The sequence below is a fragment of the Amblyomma mixtum genome, chromosome 2, assembly GCF_055824585.1.
Source record: "Amblyomma mixtum isolate Tamu chromosome 2, ASM5582458v1, whole genome shotgun sequence".
In the NCBI taxonomy this organism is placed as follows: Eukaryota; Metazoa; Arthropoda; class Arachnida; order Ixodida; family Ixodidae; genus Amblyomma; species Amblyomma mixtum.
Window position 1 is genome coordinate 159,097,802 of NC_143013.1, and position 18,076 is coordinate 159,115,877.

Here is an 18,076-nt window from a genome sequence, read left to right on the forward strand (position 1 = left end):
CGACGAGGAACTCAAGGTTCTCAAGAAAGAGGCGGAGATGAGTCCGCTTCTTGTGGTTCTTGAGACCCCGGCAGTTCCACTGCATTAGTGTAAGCGGCTGAGTTGTTCTTGCTCGCGACTTAGGGTTGGGGGCCATGGTCGGAGGCGGAGGGTGGGGTCACTTTGTTCAGACTGCCCAGACCGCTAGTGCCCGGTGCAGACGTGCAGGAGTCTTCCGAAAAGTCGAAGTCATCGGGAATGGCTCTATTGAATTTTGAGGGGCGGTCAGCGTCCCTGATGGGGCCTACGCGTTTAAGGACGCGCGGATTGTCTTTTATCCATTTTTGGATAATGTGCGTTACGGCTTGTGTCACCTGTGCGATGATACTATCCACCTGATGGATGATGTTATCATGGATAATTTTGGGGAGCTAAGCCAATTGTGTTTCAATTGCGGTAACCCGGGTCTCCATGGCCGCGGCGCGACTCTCCACAGGAGGAGGGATGTCCCTGTCTGTTATGTTTTCTGCCTCGTCGCTCGACGCGGGCGGAGTATGGAATTGGGATTTGAGCGAGTTAAGCTCGCTGGCTAGTTTTTCGTTTTGAGCTCGCAAGAGGGCGAGCTCGCGCTTGAGTTCCTGCGTCTCGGCGGTGCTGGTGGCGGAGGAGGGAGGAGGGGAAGGAGAGGAGCCGACCCTCGCCCAGCTGCCTACCTTGGGTTGGTTGCAGGCAGCGCCGCCAGATGAAGCGCTGAGAGCTGGGAACTCCGCTGCTCCGGGTGGTGGCGTTAGCGTTGCTGTCTTGCCAGGGGGAGGCATCACGCCACTCCGTGGCGTCTTCTGGTTGTTTTGCTGCCGCCCTCCCCGTGTAGCGCCGGCATTGGCTCCCTTGGATGGCGTCCTGGGCCCTGGATGCAGCAACTTAATGAATTTGGCGGTGCATTCGCGGGAGCTGGTGAGGTGCGGGCCCCCGCAGATTAAGCACATAGGATTGCAGACGTGGCAGCGACAAGAAGGGAGAAAGCGACAACATGCACAAGAGACGCCAGAACAGCGTGAAGAACTTTTTGCGAAGCGTCGTGCTTAGGATGTAGGTTGGCGACAACGTTCTACCTCGCAGAGTGGTTCACGTGAACGCTATCAGGCGAAATGCTATCAGGCGAATTGCAACGCGCCGAAGAATGGCAAGAAGAACGCGCGCACCATAGCAATTCACCGAAAGACGCAGGTTCCAATTCCGGCCGGGGTGGTCGAATTTCGATAAAAGAGAAATACTACCGGCCCGTCTGCTGGGCGATGTCAGTACACGTTAAAGAACCTCAGGCCGTCAAAATTTCCGGAGCGCTCCACTACGGCGGCACTGATAGCCTGAGTTGCTCAGAGATATTAAACCCCCCAAAACCAAACACTTTCAGGCCTTCCGTCACTCCCGCCATCCGTCCTTCCCTTACGGCGCGGTTAAGGTGTACAGCGTGGTCCAGGTGTCCACCGAGATACGCGAGACAGATACTGCCCATTTCCTTTCCTCGAAAGCCAATTTCTTTTTGGGCCAACCAGTGTTGACATCGCTGGGACTTCGTTTCCAGCTGCTACATGTGTTGGTGAAGCCAGCTGCCGCGCATACTCGCCGCGGTGGGTCAAAGCACCCGTCTACTGAGCCGTATGAATGGGTGAATCGAAAACTTAATATACATGCGAGTTTGGACCGTGCAAGGTCTCAGGGCCATCGCACAGCCCTCACATTACGCGCATGTCTCCAGGCCACGTAGGGCCATGGCACGGGCACCGCGGTTCACAAAGTAAAGTTGCGTGTACGGGTCCTGCGACGCGAGGAGGGCCTCCCATGTTCCGATGGCGGGCTGTCCCTGCGGGGGAGGATGGGCAGGGCAGCCGAAGAGGATGTCGTCCAGAATGGCGCGCGCTTCTCCGCAGAGAGTGTTCACGGGGGGAAACGGGGCGGAAGTAGGATAGAAGATGAGGGGTAGGAAGAGTCCTGGGGCGCGATTACGAGTCGCTCAAAATCGTCTCAATCGGAAAGTGTCTCAAAAAGTGTCTTATTTGCTCCGTTCCTATTGATCGGTCGTGACCAGCGGCAATATTGTTTTTTTTTGTCACCGGCTGACGCCATAAACGTGCAGAAGTGTTGAAGTTGCATACCTAAATATACGAGCCGATTGAGACGATTTTTCGGGATTGGAACGAGTGGTCTCAAACCGCCTGAGACCGAAAATGGTGGTTGTTTACATGGCCGGTGGCCGCGCGAGCAGCGGTGTAAGAGGGTGCATCAACACTGTTTTGACGTGCCGGACGAGTTGTTCCGACGTTTTGACATAGGCCGGAGCATAATGCATATGCGACGAACTCGCCGTTGAACTTGGAGGTGTGCGGGTGAGTGCGCGGTCAGTGGAACGGCAAGTGCCTGTGCGCGCCTTCGTCGCCGGTGGGTTTCAAGACAGCGTAGTAAATGAAGTAAACGTCGGCGTAGCCCAACCGACTGTGAGCAAGTGTCTGCGGTGGGTTGCGGTGGGTTGCGGAGACCACTGTTAAAGTTAAGTCGCAGAAGGTGCGCGCTTTCCGGCGAGACCCCCAAGACAAGGCGGCGGCGAAGGAGGACTTCCTTCGCATAAACTTTCGCCACCGCAATATCCCCGGCGGCGTCATCCGAGCATCATCCGAACGGAACGGCAACAACACCAACACGAATATGAAGTGCTTAACCCGAAGCGGGCGGCATGAGTTGGTTACAAAGCGGAAGAGTGATTGTTGCCCCAGTGACCGGGCGTGCCCTCTTTTAATTCCCGCAGTGAGATTGCAAGCTCCCAGCAGCTGCACCGGTCTGGTTCCGTATGTCGGGAGTTGCTGCAGTGTGATTATTCATGGTCGCTTGGTTTTTTTGAACAAAAATAAATATAATCACGCATCGCCCTTGGAGCCCATTTGCCATCGGCAAGGTGAGTTCACACTGGCGAGTCGCGGAGGTGGCGCGACAGGCTTAAATCGATTTATTACGCCCCCTCCCCGCTTTACATGTGCTTCGCAAACCGTAACTAATTGACCGAAATCGGTTGCCTAGAATACTAGCGCGACGTTTGCAGCTCGCCAGTGTGAACTTGCCTTAAAGCTGCCTTCGCTTTTTTTCGAGCCAAGAGCTCCTTGCAAATTGATCTCGGCAGACCCGTAGCAATCACTGCGTTTAAATAGATTTTTCCGCGCACTTAAGATGTCCGCAAAGTACCTTGATTCTATGTAGTGTGTCAAAAAAAGGACAGCCGTCAATAAGGTGATTTTTTTTCTGGCTGTCATGTTTACGATGGCTGAGTATGTGCGTGTAGGGATAAGGCTGAATCCATGGCTGAATCCTTTGAATCAGGCAGCAGTTCACGCCACCTAGCCGACGCTACCTACGCTTTTCCAGTGTCAGCGCACCCTCGCGGCAGCAAAAGTGACTGAAGAGCAAACTTAATTGCAAAACTGAGAACCCTTCCTGTTTTGCTTGATGTTGTGAGGTTTGAAGGAGTTTGTTAGGAAAATAAAACATTGTTCATTTTATTAATGGCGTGTTTACAGCAAGATGTTAGCATACGGCCCCTATTGCGCAACTAAATGCTTCCTGGGTGGAACCCTACTATTAGCCACCACAACCTCGCTGCTAATTGGTTGATTCCGCGGTCAACGTCTCGCGGTATCGTCATTTTGACGTCACAGCGTCAAAAGTGAGACAAAAACTCGTAATACCGTCCCTGGTCTGGAGTTGCCTCCAGAGCATTTATTAAACGTGTCCGCCCACTCGGGCCCCCTATCGGCCATCATGAGCCGAAGTAATCGGGATGGATACCGACCGTGGCGCCAGCGTTTCGATGGAGGTGAATCAGAAAAGACGGCCGCGTTTCGATTAAGGCGGACGCAAGGCGCCCGTGTTCTTTGCGTCGTAAGTGCATGGTAAAGATCCCCAGGTGGTCGTAATTATTCCGGAGACCTCCACTACCGCATTTCCTTCTCTTATATTTCACTCCCACCTTTCTCCCTTTCCTTACAGCGCTTTTCAGGTGTCCACCGACATATGTGAGGCATATACTGCGCAACTGTCTTTCCCCAAAAAACCAATGCTCACATCGGGGGGGGGGGGCTGGGAACTGGGATACCAAAGCGAGCGGACGCGTTTCACATTGGGACCGCGAATTTTGGCCTTTAAGGCGGAGGTGGATAGAAAAGTCTGACAAAATCTCATGATTCCGCCCCCCCCCCCCCTCCCTAGCCCCCTGCCAGAGTAAAACGAACACACTGAGGCAAAAACGAGCCGAAATTAGTAGACGCGGCAAAATTTCGGAACATGAGGTTTCCTATGTAGATGCGGTGGGAGGTGGTGGCGGTTTTATGGTGGCAACGGCCGTCAGCGGCCGGGGCAATCCCGTGACAGCTACCACTTTACGCAGGCAGAGCACAGAATTGCCGAGGAAAGTGCGATCGCGTTAGCTTGCTGTGGAACGGAAGCGAAGTGTGTCATCAGTGCGAGCAAAACTGCCATACGAAATTTTCGCAAGGGAATGATCTCGCCCTTAGCGGCCAGAGTCCTAGGCTAGAGAACGCTACATGGGAGAATTAAAATAATTTGGACTCTGGCGCTTGTAGGCGTCCTCAGCAACGAGATGGTCCACGAACTGGCTCGAGATCTTTACTGCCGAGGCGCTGCTGGCCCCTCGATACCAGAGGGAGCGGAGAGTGCATGCTAAAATATGGGGAGATCACGCAGCATTATATATCGGAGCGTAGACTGCTACCCCGCCAGACATAAAATTAGACAGCAGACAAGCAGGGGCGTGCAGGCACTGCAAACACTATCCGCACCCGGTTATGGCGAACCACATGTTCCCCGAGGCCAGGAGCGATAAATGCAACCTTTGTGGAGCGAGGGAGACCCTGGACCACATAATATGGGAAAGCCCGTATTCACCCGGGGGTATGTAAAATATGGACAGTACAGACACCTGGGAGACCCTGCTGCGTAGCTGGGTCCCTGAGCTCCAGCTCGTGCTCGTCCAACTCCAAGACGCTCTTGAGACCCAAGGCCTTGCAGTCTGCATCTAAGGCGGCGGCACCGGCCCCCTGACCTGCGTGTTGGGGGATGGGTAGATCGTCTTATTCGTGGACATTAAAGTTTATTCCATCCATCCATCTCGCTTCGGCAGACACGGCTTTGCGCCGCGCGTTTTCTATCATTCCTTCTCTCTACAGTTCTCAAATGGCAGGGATTGTCACTCAGCTCGGGTGTGACTTCATTCTCTAAAAATGCGGCACCATCCTCTCCCGTCATCTCGGACGCGAGCGGCCGGGTTCGATTCCCACCTCGACCAAAATTTTGATATCCTTTGCTAATGTCTCATGACGTCGTATGAGCAATAACATCAAGGGACGAATTTCCGGGTACACATTTAGCGAGTCATTCGGCAAGAGCATAGCCATCTAATGTTTCCACACTAATACGAAAACGCGACTAAGGTACCCACTGTAAGAGAGTCCCAGCGATGTGCCTTTTCATTGCTTCAGTTATGTGGCTTTCCTTCGCTTTCGAATGATTAAATGAATGAATGAATGAATTCATTGATTCATTCATTGCATTGCTTCAGTTATGCGCCTTTCCTCTGCTTTCGAAGCTCCCGCTCTTCCATTTTGAGGTTTGTGCGACTGTGTCCTGTCCCAGGGGCCAGATATGCACCTTTTCTCTTACTTTATTTGTTAGCAGCGTGGCATGGGCTTTTGTGATGATCACTTTTTCTTCTTCTTGAGGTTCTTCATGATTATGAGTTCGAAAAGGGGAACACGGCGCGTTCAAGTGTCTCCTCTGAGAGGGAATCACCGCCGTTGCGCCGTGTTTAGTAGTGTGGTAGGATGAAGGTCACATAAAGGTAAAACTTCGCGACAGTGAAGCTGGCTTTACCTAGCGTATTGTGCTCGCTTCAAAATTGGATGATGCTTAAGCTCCGTTTTTAAAAGTGGGACGCGACAGCGTGTTGCAGGGTTGCCAAGGAGTCCACGCATGGCTCGTTCGGCGCGACGCCTTGGCCGAAGGAAAGGAAACGACGCCTGTCTCTTATATCTCGATGGACACCCGAACTGCACCTAAGGGAAGGAAAATGAAATGAAGATTGGTTTTAATGAAATGAAACGACGCCTGTCTGCCATATCTCGATATATCTGTCTGCCAGTCCTAGCCGGGGCTGCATCGCCAAACGCCCCTTTATACAACCGCCGCGCCGCCTATCCGCTCTATTGCGCATGCGCAGCTGGCGGAGCGCCGGCATCGACACGGCCGCCGCAGCCACGCTAACCGCGCTAAACGCTGTGCGAGGCGAGCGGTGTGTGGAGACATCACGCACATGTGCAGCTGGTGGAGCGCCGGCACCCACACGGCCGCTGCAGCCACACTAAACGCACGAAGAGCCAGGCAAGGCCAAGTCCCATCACAGCTGCGGCGGTTGCCATGAGAACGGCTATGCTCTCCGGCACCGACACGGCCGAGGCGCAGCCACGACGACGGCTTGAAACCTGCCGTAGTGATGTATTCCTACAAAAATGTTTTTGTCCTCTAGTTTCCTGACAACCAAACTTTTTCTCGCCTGGGAGCTGGTTGTTAACACCAAAACTATGACGTGAGGGAAGAGATCAAGTACGTGAAAGAGATGGGTAGTTCTTGCCTTCGGCCAAATTCGCACGCAGCCTTAGCGTTGCTGCGGCGACAGAGGCGTGAGAAAGACGACATCGCGCTAGTGGTACCAGACGCGCTTTTCCTCTCAGTGTTAGTGCGTCAGTAGTACTACTGTAGGTTTCGCCTCGACGCGTAGACCCGGTCGGTAGGGATGGATGAGCTTGAACAGCGTTGCTTCTACCGTGCTGCGCCAGATGGCAGCACCAGCTGAGCGCCACGCGGCAGCGGCGCCAGGCAGTTTGCTCCGTCTACGACAGATGGCGCCACTATGAGGCTCGCCGCTTCTGGCCTTGGCGCGCAGTGGCGCGCAGTGCATCGATGGTACTCTAATGATATCGGTTAAGCAATTAGCCTGATTTCTAGTCAGACCGCATAAATAACACCGAGTAAGAAAGTGGCCGAGTTGGGGAATCGAAGCAGGGTATCCGGAGTGGGAGACGAGAGCGCTAGCTATTGCGCCATGCCAGCTCGATGGGTTTGAATGATCAAAGGCGCGTTTAGTGAGTGCGGTGTCTTCATTCACTCCCATCTTCCGCCCTTCCTGTGGTTGTGGTGGTGAAAAACATTTATCGTCTAATAATTTTTTCACAGAAAGGGGATTGGGGTAGGACACTATTGGCCCTTTGCCTCACAATACTAGGTGGAACCCCTATTCTGGGGCCTATTGGCATGCAACGCCGCCCGCGTCCGTCGAACCAAGGCCTTTTGGGTCTTTAGGTGGCGACAGCCGAGCAGGGCCGCCTGCCAGTCCCCTCTGGTGCGGTTGGAGTTGAGGGGGGTAGATGGGTTTGTTTGACACGCCCAAACCATGTGCAAGGTGTCAGCCAACCTCCCCACAGAACTGGCACGCGCCATCAAAGGATTACTGAAATGTTTAAGCACCACCGGGCATAGTACAGTGTTGAGAGAAAATTTGGAGGAGGCGTTGTTCCGGTCGATCCAGACCCTTAGAAGGGGCCGGGTAGCGCCGATGCTCCTCGTAGTAATCGCGGATGTGTTTGAATGTAAGGGCCAGATAGTCTGATTGGAAGTAGCCTTCCAAGAACAGGGAGATAGCCCGGGGAGAGAGTGCGCGGGCGGCCTGATCGGCCTGTTCATTTCCATGGAGTTCCCTGTTGTCCGGGGCCCTCAATCAGGTTGCGTGCAGTTGGATCTTCGCATAGGCAGGTATTTGCAATATGCGCCAGGCAAGCGGGGGAGCCCAGCCCAGCTCATTGTTCCGGCAGGCCCCTTGCGAGTCGGTGAGGACTAGGGGTGTGCGAATATTCGATAATTTCTAATATTCGATCGAATAGCACGGTATTCGATATTCGCTTCGAACCGAATTCTCGGTATTCGAAATTTCGAAGTATTCGTCTCGCGCGAATAGTGTTACTGGGACGCTTGCCCGCTTGCTTTATATGGTTTCGGTTCCGAGTATTGCCGCATAGATGGCCTTTTTTTTATCGCACTTTCAACGCTCGGGGATCAGTAAAATACGCAAATCACGATCACGCCGGGGTGCGAACCCAGCGACACGCGAAAGAAAGGTGAGGGCGACGCGCTCTTGCGACAGATCGTGTGTTCTGGCCGTCTTCGAACCTCCGCACTAAAGTTGCCATAAGTCGCGTCCCTGCCACCATGTCGAGACAGATGCAATGAAAGAAGAACACAGCCGACAGTCGTCTAAGCTTCAAAACAAGAAACCTCCGTTTATTGTCAGCGAACCCTTTATTCTATGGCTGGCGGTGACGTTATCGATGAGCTCGCACACCTCAAGTACTCGAACGCGGGCATCGCCTTACCGCTTTTAACCCCCCCCCCCCCCCCACCCCCCGGCCCCCTATTTTTTTTCAATAGAGCTGCGGTAAAGATTATCTGATAGGACAGATGCGACGATAAACACGCAGCCCTACCGCGCTATCGCTTCACCCTATCAGGTGACGAATCATGCGTACCGAACATGGGCGACCGTTCCCTCGGCAGCATTGAAGCAAGCCATCGTATTACCGGCGGAGGCGAGGAAAATACAGCGGCAGCGCGGGGACCCGATGTCGCCGAAGTGTATACTTACTTCAATGGAAAGGGCGTATTTAGCATGTGATAACGCCAAGCTTTTTTTGCACCCGTGGAGGATTACTGTCGTTAACGCTCGGCATCGGGGAGGTTGCTGACGCATACGTGACTGCCGAACTTTAGTAGGTCGGAATGATCGCATCCGTCTATGACTGGCGTCTTTTCTTGCTATTGTGACTGCTTGCGGATTGGTGGGAACGGAACGCCGTCGTAATCAGGGCATTGAGCCGTCTTCGGGCGGTGTGCCGCCCTCCGTCGCCGCAAATCGGGCACTCCGGTACGTTGGAGGCTCAGATCATTCTTGGAAGCGCGATGCTAAGTGCTGCTCGGAGGTACTACTGGGGACAATTTTGCCAGGAGGCGCGAGCGGTGCGAATGACGTTTCGCTTGCTGCGCTAGAGTTTTAAGAGTTTTAGAGTTTTAAGAGTTTTTTTAGAGTTTTAATGTAACCGGAACGATGTTCAGATCCTTCAGTTTGATAAGCGAAGCAACGCTCCGGCATACATCAGCCACGAGCTGCTAGTGAAATGCAAAAAAAAATGCATCGTGCGACACGCCTTGTCAGAGTGACGGCATAGGCCGGGAAGAGCGCCAGTTTGCCGCCCTAAACGAAAGAGAGACAGAGCAGAGCCGACATTTCCATACGAGCACCCCTCGGATAGCGAAATAGACGCGCCAATCTCCGGCCGCAAGGTGATGGCGATACATTTGAACCGCGCGCGGAGCGTCCTGAACGCTATGTCCCCGACAGTACGGCCAACCTATCGGCGTTGTGGGAGCTTTGCATACGCGATGGTGCGATGCTGCCAGTGCTCCTAGGAGGTCCGGTCAGCCTATGTTCGATTTTAACATCTTTGGCTGCAGCAGTCCCATCGGCGTAACCGAAAAGAAGGCGCAATCCAAGCCAAGAAGTGAGGATCCTAAACTATAGAAACGCAAGCAACGCAAGTGGCAAGTCGGTGCACCGAACGTGATTGCCGAGCTCAGTGTTAGACATTCGACCCGTTCGACCACTGGTCACCGGTAGTGCAGAATATCCTTTTTTTTTCATTATTGTTCTCAGTGCTCTTGCTGCAGTGTAGTGCAGTTACTCCTATGGTTTCAGTTACTGGTTGTACTACTGGCACCGTTCTGTTATACTGTTATTTTCTGTATTTTATCTCTAATTTCTGATTAGAAAGCAGGCGGTATTTTTATGTGTTTTAACTTTTTAATACAAAAGCGGTAAAAATTGTTCTTAACTCACTTTAGGTGCTCTCTTAAAATTTTGAAGCATGGTTTTAAATAAAGCCTCAGTGCAGTTTGTAATGGCCTCGTGTGTTAGGAAAATAAATGGTTTTGGAAAGGCCTACTGTCATTCAGCCTTTTTTTAGTGCCAGAAGTACTATTCGAACTATTCGCTTCGAAATTATTCGAAGAAAATTGCTATTCGCTTCGAATTCGCTTCGAATCAAAAAAAACCACTATTCGCGCACCCCTAGTGACGACGTGTTTCGACTTGGGATTAGTGAGAGCCAGAGCAATGGCAATCTCCTCCGCGTGTGTTGCGCTGTAGGCTGTGAAAGTGAGCCCGGTAACTGCGTTTGTGTTGTGCACGACTGCGGCCTTGTACCACTCCCCGTGGAGTGGGCCGGCAACGTCCACGTAATACACGTGTTGTGTGTTACCATACTATCGAGCCAACGCTTCGCCGCGTGCCTGGTGACGACCGATATGGCCTTCTCTGGACATGTTGCGGGGATAGGGTCCGACCGTGAGGGCGCGTCTCCAGGGTTCTGGCACTCTGTCCCTTTCCTCATTGTGGTAGTCGTCTTTGATGTGTAGTCGGTCCAAGAGGCGGTGACCAGACGTGGTCTGTGCAAGACGCGTGTATTAGTTGACTAAGTGGGCTTCTCGATGTTCCCGGAATGTGTTCACCCCACCCAAGGCCAGTAGTCTCTGGTTAGATGTAGCGACCGGGAGATCGAGAGCCCGCTTGATGACCTTCCTGTGGATGACCTCCAGTTGGTCATCATCGTGTTCGCGCAGGTGCAAGTAGGGGGTTGAGGCGAGGATCATACTCGTTACGAAAGCATTGGAAAGCCGTAGTAAATCCTTGCTTCGTAATCCACCCCGCTTGTTGGAGACCCGGCGGACCATGCGGCTTACCGGGCCTCCCACCGTGCGAAGTTTCGCTAGGGTGGTGTCGACCTTGCGGTGGTGGTGTATGAAGAGGCCGAGGACACGGATCTCCTTGGCCTCCCGGATCGGTCCCGAGGGGAGACTGATGCGAAGCGGAGTTGTGTCTCGAGGGGAGGGACGTAAGTGCACAAATTCTGATTCAGCTGGGGCGCACTTGAGTCCGCAGTAGGCCGCGTAGTCGTCGACTAGGGTAGTCGCTGCTTGCAGGCAGGATTCCATGTGGCCCAGGTTACCTTGCGTGGCCCAGATTGTAATGTCATCCGCATAAAGAGCGTGATGTATCCCGCGCAAAGAGGACAAGTTGGAGGGAACACGAAGCATTGCCGAATTGAAGAGCAGGGGAGACAGGACCGCGCCTTGAGGTGTTCCCCTCGAGCTGATGGTGTATGGCCCGTGTTCCACATCTTGTACGCGTGTATAGTCTTGACAGTCTGTAAGAAATTGTCTTATGTAATGGAATGTTTTGTGGCCACAATTGGTGTTACTGAGGGGGTCCAGGGTTACTTCGTGTTGGACGTTGTGGAATGCGCGTTTAGGATCCAAGGCAAGGACCACCTTGTCTTTGTGGGGGGACATTCGACAGGATCTAAGATGTCGTGGTGGAGCTGCAGAAGTATATTCTTTGCTGATTTGTGAGGGCGAAAACCGAATATGGTGTCCGCGAAAATGCGCTGTGTTTCGAGATAATCGGAGAGTCTGTCGTGCACCATCCTCTCCATCAGCTTGCCGACACAAGACGTGAGGGAGATGGGGCGAAGGTTCTCCACATCAATAGGTTTGCCGGCCTTCGGCATGTAGGGCACGAGAGCCAATTTCCAATGAAGAGGGAGGGAAGTTTCTCCGTCCCAAATGCTATCGATGTAGTCGAGGAGCGCTGCGTAGGCTGCGTCGGGACGGTTGGCCAAGAGCTTGACCGCAACTTTATCTGGCCCAGGTACACTATCCCGCTTCATCATGCTTAAGGCAGCCCAGAGGTAGTGGAGATGGAACGGGATGTCCAGCACCCTGTGATCTTCGCCTGCATACGAGTATTCTGCCGGCCGGGGGGCCTTAGTGGTGCACAGGTATCCACCCCTAAGCGTTTGCGCTAGCTGTGTTGTAGTTCCTGTAAAGTTGGGCAAGAGCCTATGGAACTGGCGTCGGGTTTCCGTGCGTGTTTGTATTGGATCGATGAGAGCGCGGAACAGGCGCCACGTGTTACGGCCAGACATCTGGCGCGCAGCCGCGTTGCACTGGTCCACCCAGTTAGTGTCGGCTAGCTGAGTAGCATATTCCGCTGGCTGTTGTGGAAGTTCGAGGATGCGTTTCCTTAGGCGCTGTTATGTTTCTGTTTCTTCCACCGTTTGGTAAGGCTGCGGCGGGTCTCCCAAAGGTGGAGCAAGTGGTTTTCCACGTCCGTTTGTGTTTCTGTGAGCTGTATCTGCTTTTCGTGTCCTGTTAGTGGAGACGTGAGCGATTTGGACCAGGCATCGTACCCCGACTGGAAGGGGTCTACGATAGGTAGAGAGGAGAGGAAAGCCGTCCAGTCCGGGACACGAGCTTGTGCTAGTGGGTGTTTCAGGGGACGCATGTAAATGGTTGTGCTGATTATACTGTGATCACTACCCTGAGTGTCCTCTGTATTCAGCCAGTCGGCATGGCGTATGTTGCGCGTAAATGTGAGGTCCGGGCAAGTATCTGGTTGAATCGAATTGCCGACACGTGTTGGGTTAGCGGGGTCAGTGTGTAGGGTGAGTTAAAGTGTGCAAAAAAGTTCCGCATGCTTCCGCCCACGCCTGTCCTCTGGGGGGTACCCCAATAGCCTACTCGGGCCGTTGAAGACGCCGACGATCAGGAGGGGATCCCTTCCCGCCATTCCCGCCACCTGCATAGCTTGGGTGAAATTCATTGAACGCGACGTTCTTGAGTTTCGGTGGGCAGTATATGTTTAGATTGTGTATAGGTGGGTCAGACCGTTCGAGGTGCAGCATTGACACCATCGTGTATGTGAAAGGCGGTGTCACCTGCATAGCTTGGGTGAAAATTTTATTGAACGTGACGTTCTTAAGTCTCGGTGGGCAGTAAATGTTATAGGTGGTACATATTGAATGCCAACAGCGCAAACGACGCAGACAAAGTAGAAGAAGACACAGGACACAGGGGCGTTGCATCAATACACGTTTGAAAGAGCATGCAAATAATCTGGAAGCTAACAAATCTAATAATCTAGTTGACCATGTTCGAGACTGCCAATCTTGTTTTCCTTCATTGCCTTACTGTGATATCCTCTACGAACACCCGTCCCGATTAACACGTGAGATTATAGAAGCATATCACATGAGGAAAAAAACAAGGTTATGCGTCAGTAAGCCATCTATTTCATTATATGAGAGTGAGGTTGCATATCTTGAAGCCACGTAGAAACATGGGTTGTGTTCACTAGCTGATAAGTTGGCCACTTTTTCTATAAAATGTACTACTTTCCTTGAATAAAATTTCATTTGTGAGTCAGCGCTTGTCCTGTGTCTTCTTCTACTTTGTCTGCGTCGTTTGCGCTGTTGGCATTCAATATGTACCACCAACTCGCCCGTATGGCTATAGTTATAGGTGGGTCAGACCGCTTTAGGAGCAGCACTGACGCCATCGTCTATGGGAAAGGCGGTGTTTTGGTAAGCGTGACCTCCTGCGCAGTATATCGCTTGTGAAAGCGTGTACATGTCTGCGGGTTGTGTTGAAATGTAGTGTAGTTTGTGAGTTTGGCACCGGCGCCGGGTTCATGAAGGGCAACCATGGCGACGAGGAACTCAAGGGTCTCAAGATAGAGGCGGAGATCAGCCCGCTTCTTGCGGTTCTTGAGACTTCGGCAGTTCCACTGCGTTAGTGTAAGCGACTGAGTTGTTCTTGCTCGCGACATAGGGTTGGGGGCAATGGTCGGAGGCGGAGGGTGGGGCGCGCTGACGTGCAGGAGTCTTCCGAAGAGTCAAGCTCATCGGGAACCGCTGTATTGAATTTTGAGGGGCGGTTAGCGTCCCTGATGGGCCCTGTGCGTGTTAGAACACGCGGATTGTCTTTTATCCATATTTTGATAATGTGTGTTATGACTTGTGTCACCTGTGCGATAGCACTCTCCATGTGACGCGCGATGGTATCGTGGATAATTTTGGGGAGGTCAGCCAACTGTGTTTTGATCGCGGTCACCCGAGTCTTCAGGGCCGCGGCGCGACCCTCCGCAGGATTAAGAACCTCCCTTTCTCGTCGCTCGACGCGGGCGGAGTAGGTAATTGGGCTTAGAGCGAGTAAAGCTCGATGACTAGTTTGCCGTTTTGAGCTCGCAAGAGGGCGAGCGCGCGCTTTAGTTCCCATGTCTGGGTGGTGCTGGTGGGGGAGGAGGGAGGACGGGAAGGAGAGGAGGCGGTCCTCGCCCAGCTGCCTACCTTGGGTTGGTTGCAGGTGGCGCCACCAGATGAAGCGCTGAGAGCTGGGAACTTTGCTTCTCCAGGAGGTGGCGTTACTGCTGCTGTCTTTCTAGGGGGAGGCGGCACGCCATGGCGTGGCGTCTTCTGGCCAGAATTGGCTCCCTTGGGTGGTTTGATTGGCGTCCTGGGCCCTGGCTGCGGAAGCCGGATGAATTTGCTGGTGCTTTCGCGGGAGAGCTAGTGAGGTTCGGGCCCCCGCTGATTGTGCACATCGGATTGCAATCGTGGGGGGCCATACCCTCAGTACCAACACCCACGTTTTGGCCACTAAAGCCGCATCTTTCTTTGACCGGGGTGGGATAGTTGTCCACCCAGTGCCCCAGTGTGCCGCAACGGTAGCACGCTGTCACTGTTTTTTGTATTCCTTGGCGGGAGTCAGTTGTGCGTTATAGGGACGCAACGCGGAACGTTGTGTCCTTCGAAAGTCAGTACAGCTACGTTCGATTGTCCCAGCTTCCGCCCATGGACTACTTCACCACCGCGCCACTGCACATTATGTTTCTGGGACTCACTTGTTCCTAGGTTGTGAACAGAAATCACACCGGAACACACTTCACCGGTGAACTTGAGGTGTCCGTGAAGCGTGAGTGATCCTTTGCTCGTGGGGAGTTGAATGTCCGTGAGGAGCTTTTTACCTACTTCGGGGTTCTGCGTGCCACAGAAAATTATGTTTTGTTCCCAATTTGGAGAAATAGCAATGCTGTGCATGTGCTGCCTACCGATGAGTTTCGATATGGCAGCGCCGAGTTCACTGCTGAAGGCTGTCTTGAGGGCGACCATACTGCATGGCATCAGCACGATCAAGTAATCGTCAGGGTTCATCATGACTGTTGGCTTGGGCCTGCACTCGGAGAGTGGTGAAAAAGTCTTCAGTGGAGATTTAGAAGACGGAGTGCGAGCGTCTCCCGTTGCTGAGTTGTCGACAGGACTCTTCGGCATTGCAGCTCCTCGTGCGTTCTGCAGGCGGCAGCGCCGGCTCTCAACGACTTGAAAAACGAAAGCTTGCTGCGCCGAAAAGGTGGATGGGCCGTCCCCTGGCTGGCTTACATTGACAGACGACCACGACAAAGTCGTAGGGACGTAGCCGCTTTGCTCAGCCAGAGCCATGTTGAGAGGTTGACCGGTGGGCGTCTCCGCAACCCTTTGCGGGGGAGCCGGAGTCGTTAGGCTCAGCTCGACCGCTACGTGGTGATGCGGATGGTTGCTCGAAATGGCCGAAATTGGGCGTAACTGGGTCAGATCGGGGTCTCTAGGATCCTGCTGACTTCACGGATGAAGTCTCACAGGTTTGATAGGTGTTACATCAGACTTCCACGGTTCCAGCCGAAAATTGACGGAGCGATGCGCCACGCGTCCGATCGCTCCGCGCTCAAACGCGGCGTTCCCCTTCCTGTTACGGAGAGGTCCCGGTGTTCATCGAGATATGCGAGGCATACACATTTCCTTTCCTCAAGAAACAATTTACCGAAGAGCAGGTCCGCCAGCGAGCGTCGAGGAGTACGGACGCGGTCACGTCGGCTCCGCAAACTGAGTGGTTTAATGGCGGATTTTTTCCTACGTTGACCGTAAATGTGTTTTAAACCTGTTTCCTAAGGTACAAGGAACCCGAGGATACCACATTTGTGCCGGCAAGTGCATCTTTAAAGACTGTATCGTCATTCCAATTTCGCCAGCGTTAGACGCCATGGTAGGCTTACTTCGACCGGGGAGGCGGCGACCGGCGAGCTCCCGCCACCGCCGACCACGGCCAGCTCCACGATGACGATGGAAGTGACTGTGGTGGGAACCGACATCGACCCCAAGGAACAAGAAAAAGAGGAATGAATCATGAGGCTGAAGAAGCGAGCCGAAAGAATCGAGAACGAAGAACGCCACCTGGGACGCCAACAAGGTGCCCCAGACGCGGCGGCAGCGAATGCCGCCACCGGTGCGACGACCGACGGCAGCGGCACGAGAGCCTAGAGAGAGGCGGGACGGAAACTCGCTCAACGTTCAATAGCCTCAGACCTCCTGAGACTTCCAGCGACCGGATGGAAAGTAGTTCTGCGTCCCAAAGAAGGACTTACAATGCTGAAGAGCACCACCGAGATGAGAATTGCGGCGTCGATCAGGGAGAAAGCCGGAATCAAGAACGAGGACGCACTGAAGGCCAGACTAGCTATAAACGCCAAGCAAGGAACAATTACCTACCACTCGCCTTGCTACGAAAACGCGAGGAAGGTGAAGAAAATTGAAACTGTCAAGATCGGAGACATGGAACGCGGTGTGACCACCTACATGAACGCACCAGAGAGTTGCGGCAGGGGATTCATCCATGGAATCGATGAGGAATACACACACAAGTATGCACTAGAAGGACTGAGCCTTAACGGATTCACCCCTCTAGTCATAGACGCACGAATAATGGGCAAGACCAAATATTTCCTAATCACCTTCGAAGAAGGGAAAGTACCACGCAGAGTAGTCTTGAGCGCAATCACTTTCAAGTGTTTTCTTCACAAAAAACGCTATGAGGTCTGCTACAAGTGCGGAGGACTTGGCCACCGCTCGGACGTCTGCGACAGAGAGGCGACCAAGTGCCGCGCCTGTGGCACGACATCGCCCCTCGAGGGGCACCAATGCACACCGCAGTGCCATCTATGCGGCAAAGAACACTACACCGGCGACAAGAGGTGCAAAAATCTGTTTCGCACCCCTTATATTGTCAAGAAACGCCAATGGGGAGCCAAACAGGAGGATGAAGAAGCGAAGAAAGAAGACAGAAGGAACAGCCGCTCCCGTAATAGATCCGGCAGCAGAACGAGGTTTCGGTCAGAGTCCTTCCCCCCGCTACAAACAGGATAGCAACAGCAACGCAAGGAGCAAGCAGCAAAGGTGAGCTGGCCAGCTAAAGTTTCTCAGGACTCCGGGACAGTTAAATAATTAAAAAAAAACATTAAACAGCAGGCAGATCAGATTAAGGCTAACTGATTATATTAAGAAGCCAGAAGAGTGGATCAAAATGCTAGAAACGACAGCTAAACAACCCTAGAAAACAAACCGCAACAGGAAAAGGCAATGGCGCCTATGCAGGTGGAGCAGGATAAAGAGGTAGACACAGTGAAAAAGCCCGATTAAAAAAGAAACGTACGGAAGAGTCAGATCTTGAGACCAAATTCGATCAACGAAACGACCAACAACAGCAGGACATGAAACTACTGAACGGAACACTAATGCAATTCATGAAACAAGTCACAGAAACGATCAGAGTAGAATTTGCAAAGCGAGACGCTGCTCTCACGGCGGATTTTGAAAAGAGGGTCCAATATATATACGCGGAATTACAAGCAACCAAAAATGCCTTGGCCAAGAAACAATAATACTATCTGGCAGTGGAACTGTAGGGGCTTTCTGCGTAAACGGGCCGTTTTACAATCGTTCCTTGCAAAGGGAGACAAACCCGAAATTTTAGCTTTAAAACAGTGCGGCAAAAACGGGAAGCTGCCCGGTTACAAATCGTACCCGTGCTGAGGGGACAATACGCAGGTTGCCACCCTTGTCAAACGCAATGTAACCACGCTGCAGCACGAGACAGGGCACGTCCAATTAGATCACACACTAATCGAAAGATACCGCGTAAGCGAAGAGAGAAAAGCCTATTCATCTTAAACGTGTACAGCTGTCCGAAACAGAGAGAGGATTGTGGCTTTGACAGGCTATTCGCA

At 52.9% G+C, this 18,076-nt stretch overlaps 1 protein-coding gene across 1 annotated transcript in view; it reads right to left on the reverse strand.

Moving 5' to 3' along the window:
• Nucleotides 1–410: 410 nt before the first annotated feature.
• The window catches only part of LOC149361401 (uncharacterized), a 51,348-nt gene continuing 33,682 nt past the window's right edge, over nucleotides 411–18,076 (reverse strand). Inside the window, exon 2 of the mRNA XM_089568069.1 lies at nucleotides 411–886. Within this exon, the coding sequence (XP_089424195.1) occupies nucleotides 411–797 (387 nt within the window). The 5' untranslated portion in view covers nucleotides 798–886. The remainder of the gene's footprint in view (nucleotides 887–18,076) is intronic.